The sequence below is a fragment of the Gavialis gangeticus genome, unplaced genomic scaffold (assembly GCF_001723915.1).
Source record: "Gavialis gangeticus isolate Ggan-Ray unplaced genomic scaffold, GavGan_comp1, whole genome shotgun sequence".
Taxonomy (NCBI): Eukaryota; Metazoa; Chordata; order Crocodylia; family Gavialidae; genus Gavialis; species Gavialis gangeticus.
In genome coordinates this window covers 98,860,917-98,878,038 of record NW_017729031.1, presented here as the reverse complement: position 1 = coordinate 98,878,038, position 17,122 = coordinate 98,860,917, and the positions used below count along the sequence as shown (strand labels likewise).

Genomic DNA, 17,122 nt, shown 5'->3' with positions numbered 1-17,122 from the left:
GGTTGAAAATTGTCTAACAGAATATTTTTCAACAAGAGGAAACTGATTCAGTGATATCAAGAGGTTTTGAAGAAAAAATACTGAAGCACTTCATTTAGATAAGATTAATGCACTTTGTTTTATATCTTGCATTATTAAAACTATGCAGTGAAAGTATAGTGCTTATTAGCCCTGATCACAATGACATATTTTACTAGTTCAGGAGACAATTTTGAAGAAATTTTGTTTCAAGGGACTCAACCTTTTATTTCAGTTCAAAATAAAAGGAAAATTTAAATTTTTTTCCTGTACAACAGAAATTTCAACTTTTGCCCTAAAACAGTACCACTAATACTCAACCTTTTCAGTTACTGCTTTTTGTAATTCAATACAAGAAGATCCATTGAGCTGCAACAACTAACAAGCAGTTCATGAAACCATGGAACATTTTCTAGAGAAACTAAAGTCCCAGAAGAGACATCTACAGCAAACCTGACTACAAAGACAACCTTTCATAGCCTAAAAGATATGAGGAAACTCTATTCCCTTATCAGCTTCTTCTATGCTGATGTCTCTTGCATGCATCTGCTGAAACTATTTTTCTCTTTTTTTTCTGTGAAATGCCTATACGCCTCAATTACTCCTGTGGTTAGTATAATGTTATTCTTGCTATCTCTATCAACAATACATGTTCCTTTTAAAATAACAGGCTGTATTTAAAAAGAGACACAACTTTTAGTTCTTCAGATTCTATAAGTGAAAAGATGCCAAGGGTTTATTTTATTATTTTTAAGTACAATTTGATCATCAAACTGTAAAAACTGTCAGTTACTACTTTTACTTATAGAATTGAGACCATATTCTCCAAGGAATACACTACTCTCCAGCAGACTAATCAGAAAGATAGATTTGATAGTGCCACAAAGGTACTAAATCGTTCTCAGAAGTAGAATGTATCCTCAGCTTGAAATAAGTCTGCAGGAGAGTTAGCAAAACCACCAACATTCTTTATATTCAGAATTTTGTAGAGACTTCCTGTCCCACAAGCTAAATGCAGGCTCTTGCCTACATCTGGGCAATGCCACCATCTGCAATACCAAACAAAAAAGCTCAACAGCTTGCTTTCAGTACAGTTTAAGGGAAAGCAGTTGTAAACTGCTTTTACATGAAAAGCAAAGCTTAGGCAAATACTGAAAGACATGTTAGACTGTATAACTATTCTAAACAAAGACTCATTAAAATAAAAAAATACTGGCTAAGTAAATTACAGAGAGAAAGCAGGTAATTGTAGTTATGATTCACAAAGAAACCTTTCTGGGTATCTTGTACCAACATGTAAAGTCAGAAGCAACAAAGACAATATGGTAGAACTTTTCTTGAAAAAGTTCTCTATATATTCACCAAAATAGGTGACAAAATGTCACACATACCCGTCACGCATGCCCCTAATGCAAAAGCAAGATGTGTGCATTAGGTCACTAACAGACACTAGGGCCGCACCCACGTGAGTCTGGATATTTGGCTCCCCAGGGACAACTAGCAGTGGCACACCTTGTGGCACTGCTCTTGTCCCTGGGGAATGCCTGTGCCACTGGACCTCTGGCACGCACTAGGATCCCTGGGTTGGAGTAGGGGAGGTTACAGCCTTCCCTGGGGTCCTGGGGGCCTCCTAGGCCTACAGTACTGACAATCCTGCCGCTCAGAGCCTGCCTGGCAGCTGGAATATGGCTCCAGCTGGCCAGGCTCCAGTTTTGGGCAGTGTGCGCTGTCCCGGTGTGCTCCACCCCATTTTTTTGCATGTTTTTTTTTGCAGTGCGGAGAACACCTGAATGTGCAGTACGTGGTGCCACAGACATGTCTGTGGCATGACCAACCACACGGCCGTGTTTGTCTGGTTGCAGCCTAAAAGGCATGATGGGATCTAATAAATAATCCCAAAAATCATGCTTCTTGCCATACCACATACATATGCATGGCAAGAGGCGTGATTGCAGGACTGGGGACAACAATAATGAATACAAGTAGATCCTAATGCTCTCACTTAACTGCAGCAACTGGGGCTTTAGGGAAAACAAATACTGTGATATTCAACTGTAAGAGTTGGCAACATAACTATTAAGATATTTTTACTCTGTGTCTGCATCTACTTTCTGTAGGACAACAGCCATGTCCTCTAACATTTTATTTGAAGAAAAAAGCAAGTTTTCAATAGTTCTCCATCTTTAGTACATTATCTGTGAATTTGTATTTGTTTTTCCCATGTGTAATTTTGTCAGTTTTAATCAGTAAATGGAAATACAGAACACTCTGAGAAATTTGCAAAAAAGGAACATTACTTTTCAGCCATATAATGAGAAGGGAAGAATCAAGTTTGAGAACATGCATAAACCATTTTGCTAGCAGAGTAAAGTTTCTGCTGCTACCAAGCAGCCAGAGGGTGCATGTAGAACTTGCAGCGTCTGTTGCCACGCTCAGTGCTTTCAGCAGCTGATACCTCTGTGGCGGCACAGCTGATTAATGTCATTATATGGACTGCCAAAAGCACATGGATGTCCAAATATTCTAGCTGCGGTGGCAGGCAAGTATAGAGAAGTTGGGATGTACTTACGGTGCTCTAAGTAAAAATTTTGAACCAATCACAGAGCCCAGCACCATTTTTGTTGTCTTGTCACAGCAAGCCCCACGCTGCTGCTGCTTGGCAGAGAGGGCTACCTTTCAAGCAGCCCCGACCCCCACTGCTGATTGATGGAGAGGGGCAGGGCTGCACAAAATTAAGCCCTTTTAGCCAATCAGTGGCAGAAGGAGGAGTGGGCAGCCACCATCCAGGCTGCTCCCCTTCATGCTGGTGGCTTCCACCTCCTGGCAGGCTGTACGGCTGGGTCGCTGAGGCTGTTGGCTCCCACTTGGAAGTCAGCATTTTATTTTTAGAAAGTTTTTTTTTCTGGTGATTCCATGCAAAATTGCAGGGAACACCAGTTTTTACAGTGATCGCAGAAACTGCCTTTTTTCATAGTTTCCACAAAAACTGCAGAATCGCAAACTGAGTATATCCCTATAGATAAGGCGCTAGATAGACTACAATGCTTACGGATAGACTGTTTACAACACAACATGGTGGCAGGAAAGGAGTTGATGGTGAAAATTATGCATAAATCCTGAAGTGACATGCCTAGTCAGTGAAAATGGTATCAATCCAGTTCAAAATGTATTTCTGTATTAAATACTACTTCTCACTCTGTCTAAACTTCAGAGAGTTTTTCCACGCTCCAAACCTAGTTTCCAGGTTTTATTTTTTATTGTGATCTTCCAGATTTCTGATTACTCAGGAATACATATATACATACATACCTCTGACCACAATCTAGTCTTCCTTTTAAAATTGCTTAAAAAATAAAAATAGAAAACAAAAAAGTCCTATTTGCCCCTTCAACCTCCTAAAATTTCTGAGGAGTCTTCAAAAGAGCTCTTTGAGGAATCATTCTACCACCAAAGACCAATTTTTCTCACCTCTGCATCAACAGTGGTACTCAGTCATGCTGAATAACAAAGCCAAGGAAATAAACAACGGTTGGAAAGGGTTGTAATAAAGCCAGACAAATCACACCCTATTACACAGCCTGTCCCCATAGCCTGTTTATCTGTGTTATCCATGTGTTATATCTTGTCTTTTAGTTTGCAAAGATTTTTTTTTTAAGTTAGGACTTATTCATTATATTTGTACAAAACCTAGCAAAATGGAGTCTCGCATTATTATGTCTTTTAGGTGCTATCACAAATTGTAAGTGACAGGCTCAAGCTGAAAGAAGCTATTTTGGTCAGAAAAGGAAAACAGCTGATGTAGAGTAGCTTAGTTTGAATAGGGACAGGAAGATTCTAGGACATAAGTATCTAGAGAAATTTAAATCATTATTTATATAGTATACCTAACTCTGCAAAGAAAAGCAGCAGCCACAGAGTCCTTGTCCCAGAGCTAATCTAACTGTCGAATGGGGCCAAGAGTTCATGAGTAAGAAAGAACGAAAACTTCAATACTGCTGAGATTTGCTAAAAACAGCTTCTCAAAGGAAGCTGGAGAGATGTGAAAAAAGCACTGTTGGGTTAGTGAAAACTGGAATGCCATTCCAAGCAAGGAGACAAGAATAAAGAACACAAAATGGTTTATTCCCACAAAATAAGACATTCTTGTTCAAATGGCAAGTCCAGTAATTAATTGTATTAGAAACAGTGTAGCACAGATAGCCAGGATTATTCATCTCAAAATTGCCTTGGTCAAACCATTCCACACATCTGCCACCTTGTTGAAGCAACAGTTCATTGGAAGCTATGAAAGGAAGCCAGGCAAGGAATTAGATGGTAACTGAGTAAAGAAAACTTTCTTTTACTCTTGAGAGAAAGTAGTTAAATAGTTAAGACAATTTTGTCCAACTCATGGCCCACTACCATGTGTAGCCCACGAGGAGTTAAACCGCACCCTTTAGCTCTCACACAGAGCCACTCCACTATTCCAACTGCTGAAGTCTCTGGGTTTCCATTCCCTGCCCTAGGTTCATATTCCTATCCTCACCCCAGGAGTGGGGCAATGTGTTGCAGTCCAGGAAGCCCAGAGATCAGAGTAGCTGTCCCCACCTCCACCCCTCATGCAACACAGTGTGGCAGGGAGGAATGCCCACATAACAAGGTATGGCACAGCTTGGGGGTGGTTAGCACCAGCACTTGGTTTACTAAGAAGTTGGACACCTGTGAGTTAAGACATTAACTTGGGATTTAGGAGACTCAGGGCCCAGTTTACTGATCCACCATATACTTCCTAGGTGACCTTTAGTGAGCCTGTGTCTAAATTCCCCACCCATTAAAAGAAGTTGATTGTACTTCCCTAGGTCAGAGTTTGTGGCACGGCAGATACCTTAAGATAATGAGGTGCTCAGATATTAGAGAAACAGGAGCTATACATAACTAAAAAAAGAAAAAAGTGATGATCTAGTCAATTTCTGCTACAGACCCCAGTGTCATACTACTAGTGAATTAAAGAAAAACAACAAAACAAACAAGTTGAAACTCTGTATACCTTTAAAGGAAAATCCATCTTTCTGTGTGAGACCAAGAAAATTTGCTGGACTATCTTTTGGTAAAAAGATAGTTGCACTGAATGAGAAAGTAACAGCATCAGCCCCAAGGGCCAGTACCCATTTTGCAGCCCTACGCTTAGAAATCTTGCCTAATCCAACAATTGGCCTTGGCTGAGACCCAGTGTTCTGCTATTTCACACTGACAGTCTCATAAATGGCTGGGTAACCAACCATTGCAATTGGAGGCTAAGAGAAAGTGACAGTAAGCCTGTTAGACCACTGAAAGAATAAGATTTCTTGAAGGAAGGGATAGACTGATGATGGCTCTTAATTCAAAGACTTGAAAACTATTTAATCTAACTTGTCAGAACATGTTGAAAATGCCTAGTCTGATTTTGTGTCTTTCTTGGCAGAATTATATCTCAGAAATAGATGCATAGTCTAGGTTTATCTCCTTACTTTTTAAAATTCTAAATGAATTTAGCATTTGTGAAAAGTCTCTCAGTTTGACAGAAGTGGAGCACCACTGCTCCGTATGCTCCCAGAAAACAGTGTTGCACAGCGGCAGTGCTAACTTCTCCACACTGCCCCTTCAATTTTCCCCAACACTACGTTAGAAGAAACTAATTTAGATGAAAAAACACGGTACAAGACTTTAGGTATATGTTACTCTTGGTTTCTCTACTACGAATTCCCATTGGGTCAAATCCTGATAAAGGTCTGGAGATGTGTGTGTGGATTTGATAACAGTCTTCAAACATCTGAAGGGCAATTATAGAGAGGATGGAAATGGGCTTTTTTTCTGTCGCTGTAGGGAACAGGACTGGGAGCAATGGACTCAAGCTGCAGCATAGGTAATTTTGCTTGGAAATTAAGAACTTTCTGACTATTGGAACAGGCTGCCATCCTTGGAAATTGTGCTGTTTTGTCTACACTCGTCTTGAAGAAGGTGATAGCTAACACTCAGCAATGCACCTTTATCTTCTAGTTTGGACAAAACATAAATTTGTAGCCAGGATCAGCTCAACTCCTGACCAATGGAACAGAAAAATTATACCTTTCATTTCCATCTCTTGCACTATGCCCTCAACTCACACTGCAGAAGTTCTGAGTCACTATTTTTCTGTTAACAAACATCTACTTGCACTGGGTTTTGATTTTCTTAATAAAAGCTTCTTTCTTGATCAGCACTATAGTAAGTTTGGGCCAGATTTTCAAAGGTACTTAGACATCTAAAGCACTTCTGGAAAACACAACAGGCACCTATTTATCTTTTAGGCATCTAATTACTACAGCTGCGCAGAGACCCAGTTTCATTTCTCAGAGAATTTCACTTTTTCAAAATTTGATTTTATTCTAGTTTGGAATGAAAACCCCCAATTTTTAAATCCTCTACCACACGGAAAATCTCAACTTTAGGAGTAATCCATATGGCTGGAGGTACTTACGGGCTAAGCCAAGGCCCAGCTCTCCCAGAGGTATGAAGACAGTACCCCCAAATTCTTTGGCAGTGCACTTGTTGAGCTGAAGAAAAAATAATATTCTGGAAGCCCTCTGCCTGGCTAGCTGTAGAATTGAGGAGAATGTAAGCCTAGGAGCTGGGGCTTGCAGGCTCTTAGCTCCCTGTCAGCCCATCAGGCAGGCTCCCAATATTCTTGAAACCCAGATGCCCAGGATGCCAAGGAACCAGGTGGTTAAGCTGGCTGGGAGCTAGGAAGGTTTCTGTCCAAAACTTTTTGTTTTGTTTTCTGATGGACTGTGAAATCAAGACGTCTCTGTGGAAAGTCTTGATTTTAATAAATTACCATTCTCTGACAAAAGCAAAGGGAAACAACCAATATTGCCATCAGAGAATGTCATCTAACTCTAATATAAACCTTTGTAATTCAGGCCCTTGGCTTAACAGACATACTGTAAAGCACTTTGCATTTGAATGGCAAGTAGTTAGACACTGTATCCATGAATATCAGATTATACTCAATTTTTTCAAAACGCCTGCTGATCTACACAGGGTGAAACTGTGCCTTCAATTAAACCAATGGGAATTTGCCATTGGCTTTGGAGGCAGGATTTTACCTATAGTATTTACTAACCCTTCCCATGAAGGACTGTCAGTACTGCATTATACATTTTATATATTCATAATTTTCTTATCTTCAGATGATCTCTCAAAATCTAATTTGGGGATGAAAGATGCCATACAAAGAAGAAATAAAAAAAACACAAAACAAATTTTAAGTTAGCTTAACCGTGCATATAATCAAATATCAGGAGAGCAAAAAGCACCTCCCAAAATCACCAGCTCACGGATTACTTACTCTTCAATAACTCTAATGCATCTTTAGAATAGAAAATGCACCACAGTAATACAGGCTTTTAGTAGCAGCACCATTACAACATAGTTTTGAAAAGGAACAGTAAAACAAAAGAAAAGCATTAAGACAATTTGGCATGAATATTGCTCTAATAAGGACCTTACAATTAATTTGGAATCACACAAGGATTAATCATTTTGTATACCCATTTAAAAACAAGAGGTTCATAACAGAAACATGATGTAAATACCAAATTTTATGAATGGACATAGCTACAAACAACATGCATCTTACCGAAGCAGAAAGGAAAAAAAAGCTTTTCCATGTTAAGCACTTAATTCCATTCAGTTTTTTGTAATGAACATAATCTTAATTTATAACAGACTGTTTTAAGACTCTATTAATACAGCAGAACTGGCGGGGAATGGTAAAAACGGAAACAAGATTAAGATATAGCAGTTTAATTTCCTACGAAATAATGCATTGCCAGCTGTGCAAACTTTCTCTAGTTAAACAAATATGTCTAAAACAAGCAACAAAAAGATTTATGTTTTACTTTGTTACTTCAGCAGTAAAGTCTCCTAAGAAAATTCTTAACAGCCCCTGACGCATAAAATGAATTTAATAAGCAGAACTCTGAGCAGTCTTTAATTTTTATCTTCAACTCTTTAGCTTTGATCTCCTGCTGACATTCTAACTCATATATTCTGTACATTCTTTCAGTGTAATGAATAATCAATATGGTATACAATATGCTCCTCAAATACCAGACTGATGAATGTAGACTTTGCCAACCAGACTCTTTGCTTTTCCCTTCTTAAGGAAAGGAGATGGCCCTTACCTGTGAATTCCAACAACAACCTTTGTTCATTCTGTATAATTTCCTCTTCTGGAATCTCTGAAGTGGCCTTGTTCGGGCACACATGCTTGCAATAGTTACAGATGGAGATCTCAGCCTTGTCCTTTCTTTTCTTCTTTTTTTAATGTGTTGCTGATCAAGTATCCAGGCACTAGAGGATATTTCCTCCCTGTTGTCTGAAGCTCTGAAAGGTCAAGAAATGAGCAAAAAGTCCAAGAGTTCAAGAATGCTCCAAATACACAGACAGCTTTTCACAACCGGTAGATCTACTCACTGAAGACTGTTAGACTCATAGGCTGCTGACAAACGTGAAAAAACCCCAAACATAAAAACAGTGCTTTAACAGAAGAGGCATCACACATCAGTTTGACCTGGCTTGTCCAATATCTAACAGAACAAACAGCAATGGTCTCAAGTTGCAACAAGGGTGGTTTAAATTGGATATCAGGAAAAACTTTTCCACTAGGAAGGTGGTGAAGCACTGGAACAGGTTACCTAGAGAGGTGGTGGAATCTCTATTCTTGGAGGTTTTTACAGTCCAGCTTGACAATGCCCTGGCTGGAATGATCTAGGTGGGGATGGTCCTTCTTTGAGCTCCTGAGGTCCCCAATTCCTAGATGACCTCCTAAGGTCCTTTCCAAGCCTAATTTTCTATGGTTTTCCTTTCTACCACTCAGATAAAAACCAGGTCAAAATGAAATTAAGGCGGGAATACAAATTTCCTATTTTTGCAATAACTACATAATTTCATTAATTTTTTGGTAATTATATTTTAATATAACTCTAAGCTTCAGCTCATGATACATTCCTATATAGCCACATTCCATTAATGTCAGAGTTACTCTGGTATAAAGAGGGGAGGGCAAGTCAAGTTCATTATCTTGCTTCAATATCATACAGCTACTTACATTCAACGTTCCCTCTAAACTGTGCACGTGCATGGCCACACACAATAAAAAATCATGTTGTGCAGTACCTTTCTAATGCCATGCACACAGATGGGGGGGGGGAAGAGGGCGGTAGGGGGCCATGGCCCTCTGGTACCGGCCTGGGGGGGACGCCCAGTGCCATAGCAAGGGAGCACTGCAGTTCCCCCTGCCGGCTTCGTGTCCAGCCACTCGCCACCCACCCCAACCCAGCCACAATCTGCTGCAGGAGAGCAGAGGGGTGGGCACACTGAGATACCCACGGACTCCCAGCCAGGATTGCTCATGGATTGCTAAACCTAACCCCCTTCCCTTTCCTGTCACATTGTGCTCCCAAAAACTTAGGGGAGAGTTCTGGAAGGTGGATAAATTGTCTGAGCTCAGAGCAGATCCAGAGCTGAAAAGTGGACTAGACTTTGCCCAGATCCAGCTGGTTTGGGAAGCAAAGGAGAGTCAGTGATTGGATCTAACTGCAACAACACAGTGGGGGCATGTCTACATGTGCATTCATGTGCTGTAATTACTGTGCGTTAAGTTTAGTACCTGTAACTCAACGCGCAGTAACCGGCACTACTGCACAGTACTGCTAGCATACACCTTTTCAGTGATGCTAATGTGCAGTATACTGATTCTACTGCACATTAATGCAACAGCACAGCTTTTGCAGTGATGCGCTAATGCACAGTAGAATGAGTCTACAGCGCATTTAGTGTCTTGTGTAGACGTGCGCAGTATCATACAAGAGATACAGGAGTAGAGTACAACACCTAATGTCTTTCACATGACTTTCTCCAGCTGTAAACATCACCTCATCATCTGCCTAAACTAGAATCATGTTAGCACTGCTTACACCCAACCCTTATTAGCATGCAGTATTTTAAAAGGGACAGGCTTGTTATAAAGGAATAAAATCAATGAATAATGCAACCATCCATTTACATGAAAGCAGATATGACAGAAGGTAGTTAAATACATGTTACTAAATTACAACCGATTTGCCTGATAAGGCCTATTTTAAAAGAGGATAAGAATAAAAAATACCCTCCAACTGAGTGAGAATGAATCGACAACACCACACTACTTTTATAGTATCTTCTTTGATTTTGTTGCTGTAGCAACTTCTGCCTGCAAAGTTAAAGCCTCACTGCAAAAAGCACTCAAGTGTGCATTTATTTTTACAGCATCAAAGACTACAGACATAACACTGAATTGCCTGAGAAATGTCAGAGAATGAGATATTCAGGACCCAACTCATAGTAGGCCATTTGTCTGCACCAACTCCTGTTATTTTTGTCTTTATCTCATTTGATAAAATCTACAAGTCACAGATTGCTTACAGAACTTCAGTAAGTGAAAACAGGCAATAAAACAATGGAAGCTCATTAAGATGCCAACTATTAATCTTTTTTGACAGCTAGCTCTGAGTTGTAGAACAGGGCTCTATAAAACTAGATTATCTACCACCATGACATTTTATATGCCTATTTATAAAAATATATTATGCACCCATGCCTTGGTAATATATAAAGGTTTATAGGCATGAGTTTGGCATGGCCATTTTACAGGTCAGCAATGAAATCACTATGAATTAAGTAGACCAGTTATTCTCAACAAGGGTCCTGTGGCACCCTGGTGTCCCAGTGCACTACGCAATACTAGCACTGTTAGGCGTGAAAAAAATCTTTGCATGATTCACAAGATAAACCCAAGAGATGTCCAATAGGAATCCATAGTGTCAAAAATACTTTAACCTGGTTTGGTCTTTCTGAGTTCTTTCCAAGAGAAGAATTGCTGTTTTTTTCCATAGCCAAAAAATGAATGCAACCTAAGAGGTGGCATTTTCCTGAGTTGAACAAGGGGTGCCTGGAGTCTAAAAAGGTTTAGAAACACTGAAGTAGACCATATTAAAAAGCTCCATATTAAAAATGTTATTACCCCACATTGGGCGCATCTACACACGCAAATGCTGCCGGATGGATTTACTTCCCAATAACTTACTGCAGAGTAAACCTACCGTGGGAAGGCATCTACACATGCAGGCATTTGTGAACAGATTTGCTCCCACCCTGCTCTGCCTCCCTCAGCAACCAGGGGTAGCTCCAGACTCCCCCTGGGTGCTAGCCCAGGGGCCTGGTGGGGGCTGGGAAATTGCTCCCTGCCCCTGGGAGCTGCCTGCATCTGGGGCAGGCTCCAATGGCAGAGCCCAGGCTGGGACAATGTTCCCCTGCCCCAGCAGCAGGGAGCTCCCAAAAGGGCTGGGTAAGAGCTATGGGGGAAGAGGTGCTTTCCTGCTCAGCCAGGGGCAGCTGCGAGCTGTCCCACCAGTGGGGCAGGTAGCAGTGAGATCCCAGCTGGGTGGGGATTCTCTGCTAGGCTGGGGGCTCAATGCTAGCTGCCCCACTTGCAGATCAGGGCAGGGGGCTGGGAAAGAGCCATGGGGCTAGGACTTGCCCCAGACCAGGACAGTTCCTGCTCAGCCTCAGGCTGTGTGAGGAAGTCTGCATGTGCAGGAGGGACCTGCCCCAAACAGGACAGTTCCCAACCAGCTCTGGGCTGCATGGGCAGACTTCCCATGCAGACCAGGGCTGGCCGGGAACTGTCTCAGTCTGGGACAGATCCCAGCCAGCTCCAGGCTGGGTGGGAAACTCACCCTGTGCAGGAAGCTCCTGGCTCCAGCTCTGTGATAGGAGCAGGGCTGGGAGATTGCGCCTTGCCCCCAAGACATGCCTGTTGCTAGGACGGGCTCTGGTGGTGGAGCCCAAGCTGTGATAACGTCCCCCTGTCCCAGAAGCAGGGAGCCAGGGCCAGGAGCTCCTTGCTAGGGAAGAGCAAATTACTGCGCAGTAAGCATCTAAACATAAGACGGTGATGCTTACCGCATTGTAATATGCTCTACTGCCCAGTAAAGCATAGCATGCAGATACACCCATTATAAGGTATTTCATGTAATAGCACATATTAATAAAATGCAAGTTAAAAATACGGCTAATTTTAGTTTCTCTCCACCTTGCAAAGTCAGATATTATCTTTTGAATCTTGTATATTTTGGTTAACAGTGATGAGAAAGCTTATAAACATTTCTTATACAATACAGTGTGGCTTGAGTGTTTTTCTGGGGGTCCCAGAAATGTCTGAGGCAAGGATTTTTTCTGATATTTTTTCTTTCACAACTGCATAGTTGAGAGAACTGTTGGACAAGCTTTCCAGGATCAAGTGCCCTTCCTCACGTCTGAGAGAAAAGCAGACACAGGTGAACTAAACGCACATGTAAACAGTCTGCTTGGAGGGTTGGATGGAGGAGGGTGTGAAAACAGGAGCTTTTATAAGACAAAGGAAGTGCAGTGGAACAGGTAATCTAGTTAGTGGCAAGAGAAACACCATTCAAGAAAAGAGTGGTTATTATCTGTGAAGATCAGGAAGAGTATTGGCAGTACTTGTTAGGTTGAAATGAGCTATAAAACCACTGTCCAGTTTTTTTATTGTCCAGTTGAGTTACGAATTTCTGTTCCCAAGGCCCATCTTCCTGGAGGTGCTTTGTAAATTCCCTTTCAGCACAAGAATGGAGAGGTTGGAAAGGGAGCGGTTCAAGTCAGGAGGCTCTGATGAACTTCATCCCAGGGTACTGAAGGAACTGGCAGAGAAGATCTCAGGACCCTCAGCAAAACCTTTTACAAAGTCATAGGAGATAGGCAAGGTACCAGAGGACTGAAAAAGGGCCAATATAGTGTCCCTCTAAAAAGGCAAAAAGGAAGATCTAGGAAACTATAGATTGGTTAGCCTAACCTTGATACCAGGAAGTTAGTGCAGCATATCATAAGGAAGTCTATTTGCAAATATCTCAAAAAGAAAAGGCTGACCATGAGCAGCCACTATGGATTTAATAAGAACAAATAATGCCAAACAAACTTGATCTCCTTCAACAAGATAACTATCTGGGTGGATGAAGGGAATGGTAGATAAAGTGTACCTAGAATTCATCAAAGGGTAGTCTGGGAAAAGATGACCCTGCCTCAGGCAGGGGGTTGAATTAGATGACCTCCATAGGTCCCTTCCAGCCCTACTTTTCTGATTCTATGGTGATTATGTGAAAAAAAAATGTGCTCCTATTGGTGTTCATGTCTCTTTGTCCTTTATATTTTTTTTCGTGTAAGAGTTCAGTCTGCTTCGTAGTTCTTGTCTAGTTTCACTCACATAAATTCCATAAGGGCATGTAGTATACTGCATGAGGTACAACATCTGCGATGTGCCTGTGTACGATATACATAATGTACAAGTACATAGTACAAGAACTAAAAAAGGAGTTATGCACTTGTGGAGTATGCACTTATTCAAATTTAATATAAACGGTGCTCATTAAGTATACAGCAGCAGCAAAGCTGTCATATTAGTAGTCCCAAAACTGACTCACTTATGTCATTTTCAAAGCTTGTAACAGTAGTTTGAAAGCCAACTACTAGAAGTCTGGAAAATGAAGGAGAGTAGTTTGTTTCAGGGCTTCTGATATTAGATCACTAAGAGGTAGTATACTTAGTGAACACTCTTTAGAGTGCTATGGTATTAGCAGCCTCAAACTTGTCCATCTCCCTGTATATTCAAGGCTTCTAATGTCACCCTTTTGAAAGCTGTTTCCCCCTTCATTGTTTCTGGTGTAGTAAGCAAAGTAAAAGTAAGTTACAAAGCAGTGGGCCTGAAAGATATTATGCACTTAAAAAGTTTATGCATTTAACCGATATTCTTTTACAGTTTGGGATACATGCAAGTGGAGCACACTGCAATAACTTTCTGATATGCTCCAATGTACCTTTTTTTAGTTAGGACTTCATATACTCTAGTACTTCATAATCTGTCTCCTAAAAAGAGAGAGAACTCATTTTGCAGCTCCTGCTTCTCACAGATGGCCCTGTATAATACACCATCTTCTCTGCACCCAGGCTCCAGCTTTATGCTCCACCAAACTTTGATCATTTTATTGTATGAACCTCTGAACCCCTATCACCCTGCCTGGGCTCTCACCCAGCCCTGAAACTAACTACCTGCCTGGGCTCTCTATACTCTTATTCTCAGTCACGGGCCTGGTGAATTGGACAAGACAGTGCATGTGAGCTGCTCTGTCTGTCTGGCTCTCCGATTCCCAGAGTAGTCTGCCAACACATCCCACTAACTGCTTCAGGGCCTCTCCATCTCTGTAGAAGTAACACCGTGTGGCTAAATTTTCTTACACATTTTTCATATAGAAACATTTTTTTAATCGCTACTTGTACCGCCAAAACTGCAGTACATAGCCTGATTTCCATGACATGGGTATCTAACTGGGCTTCCCAATCCAGGTTGAGAAACCCTTTCCTATAAATACAAATTCATATGGCTGTTAAAATGAAATTCTACAAAGGATATTGGAAGTTAACCAACAGCAGATGTAGAATTCTTTAATTTTCTCTACTGTCATTAATGCTTCCAGATTGCTCTTTTTTTGCTCTGTAACTGTTGCTTAGCCAAGACTACAGAAGACTCCTTCAGAGTAAAAGAACAGACTCATGTATAGGCAGGAAGCCAAAAGATTACAAGACTCAAAAGTTTTTTCAATGCCATAAGGCTGTATTTCAATGAGACAATGAATTCGTTAATGTTTGTAGAATGTATTAAGGTGGCCAATCTGCATGCCACATAACGTAAGTGGCATGGGCAGCTTCTGTGTGGCATATGGCAGATTGGGGAGGGAATACGGAGCACACCTGCAGACAAGGCAGGGAACAGAAAGAAGAACAGCAAATTGAGTGGGAAGTACAGAGCAGAAAGCAGAACAGATCAGACAGGGAGCAGAGGGGAAGAAGCAGAAAGCAGAGCAGCAAGTTAGGCTAAGAAAGAGGATTGGAGCACTACTGAGACAGTGTGTGACTAATTTGTGGAACATTTGGCAAAAATGTTAGCCCCCTCACGCCCTGGGGGTGATCCAGAAGGGGTGTACCTGCACCCCTTTTGGATGGCACTGCACCATGGGAGTCTTTAGGGGCTTTTTGAAGTCCCCAAAACATCTGAAAATCCTCCCTCCCTTCCCTTTCCTGCTCAAAGGCACATCCCCTCTCTGCCCCTGCCTCCCACTCTCTTACCCTACCTAACTTTCCCTGCTGCCCTGGGTGCAGGGAAGCATGCAAGCCATTCCTGTCCAATGCACAGGGACTGGGCTCAGCTGGGGACAGGGACAGCAGCAGCAGGGATGTACAGGACAGAGGGAAACTACTCTCCCACTACACTGTTGCTGCTGTTCCCTCCCCAGCTGAGCTCAGTCAGACTGGCACTGGACCTTCCTTGTCCCCAAACAGTGAAGAAAGAAGCAGTGGCAGGCAAGAGAGTTGGAGGTGGGGAGGAGGGGGGGAAACTTAACTCTGAGCAGAAAGGGGAAGGAGGGATGGTGGGATTTTCACCTGCTTTAAAAGGACTTAAAGGTCTGCCTGCACTGGTGACAATAGAAGAGGCTGCAGGGGGTGCAGCCACACCTGTAGTGCAGGTTGCTGCTCCCACACCCTGCTTTGGGAAATCCTGGATTTGCCCCTTCCCTCACCTCTACTGGTCTATCTCATGGTAAAAAAGCAGCCACCACCATAGTCAAGAGCTGCTCCAATAAATATCAGTCTGTGTTTGAGTTAAAGAAAATTTTCTCTTGGTTGTCTCTGGGGTCCAGATTCCTATTAGGAGAGTCATTAGGGAGATTTTGCTTTGAGAAACAAAGAATTAATGGTTACTATTTTGGACAGTCAGCCACCTTAGTTAGAATGACCTACCAGATGCTGAAGTGAAGACCTGAGGATGACATAAGTTTCTATGTTTAGAATTTAAATATTGGAGGGATGTCTTAAATTCATCCCTCCCCACTACTGCAGAAGGGAAAACAGCTACAAGGGGGAGGGAGATGATCCTGACCCCTTTCTCCCCCACACCTTGCCCCCCTACACCTCCTACCATTTGCCACGGCCCACTGCTTGTGCCCCCCAGAACCCCTCCCTGCTGACTGCCCCATGCCTCCCCAGCTTGGCTCTCCTCCTCCTCCGACCCCCTGCCCAGCCAGGAAGCAAACAGCTGCAGTAGCAGCGGCCCCGGTTCTGGATCAGAGCTGGGACCAGAGCTGCCCCTACTGCTGCCAGACCGAGCAGAGGCCAGAGCCAACATGTGTTCTGTACCCTGCATCAGAGCGGGCCAGAGCTACAGCTAAGAATATGCAGTGGGGATGCGAGGAGGGGAGAGCAAGGCAGAAGTAATGATGGGGTAGGCAGTACAAAAGTGGTGTGAGACAGAGCAGCAGGGGGGAGTGGTGGGACAAGCAGCTGCAGCTCTTTCCCCAAGCCTGGGTCAGAGCAAGGGGCAGGGGCAGAGGAACCGCCTGCCCACCCCCCCTCCTTGTACTGAAATCCAAGATGTTGAACGGGAAAAAAAACCTCATCTTGGATTTAAGTAAGTATGGCATAACACCACCACTTGATAGATTTAGGAAGCATGGTCTTAGGTATCAGTTTCTCCTGGGCAATTGCCCAGATCGCTCATTATTCCTGAGGGGAGGAAAAGAAAATAACTGAAAGTTTCTCATATGGGAGCATCTGTATGTACATATATCAAGGCTAGCTTCTTTCTAATGTGTTGAAAGTTCACTCTAAGCAGATGTCCTTCCCTGTGCAATGAAATGATTGGTGTGCTGGTCCATCCTAGTCTACTTTTATCTCTAATTAAAAAAATAGAAAAATAAATGATCTTGCATTCTAATCAGCATGAATAATAGTTCAGAGTCCCAATGCCACCTGTACCATGGGACCCTAGCCCTGTCACCAGAAGGCACATCCACCCCTTTAAGGCCAGAACTTTCTGGGCACAGAGTGCTGGGAAAGAAGGGGTTAAATGCTGAGTCTGGCCAGCTAATCAGCTGACTGGAAGGGGCAGGACTATAAAAAGCCTGGGCAGAGTGGCAGTTGGGGGGGGGGGGGGGGGGAG

At 42.4% G+C, this 17,122-nt stretch overlaps 1 protein-coding gene across 4 annotated transcripts in view; it reads right to left on the bottom strand.

Annotated features, from left to right (window-relative positions):
• Positions 1-17,122, bottom strand: part of KANSL1L (KAT8 regulatory NSL complex subunit 1 like) — a 116,296-nt gene that overhangs the window by 58,333 nt on the left and 40,841 nt on the right. For all 4 annotated transcript variants that reach the window (XR_002098679.1, XM_019523427.1, XM_019523426.1 and 1 more), the window contains one exon: positions 8,202-8,403. Coding sequence is in view for 3 of the 4 variants with exons in the window: in XM_019523427.1 (XP_019378972.1) it covers positions 8,202-8,403 (202 nt within the window). In the remaining variant the exon portion in view is untranslated. The remainder of the gene's footprint in view (positions 1-8,201; positions 8,404-17,122) is intronic.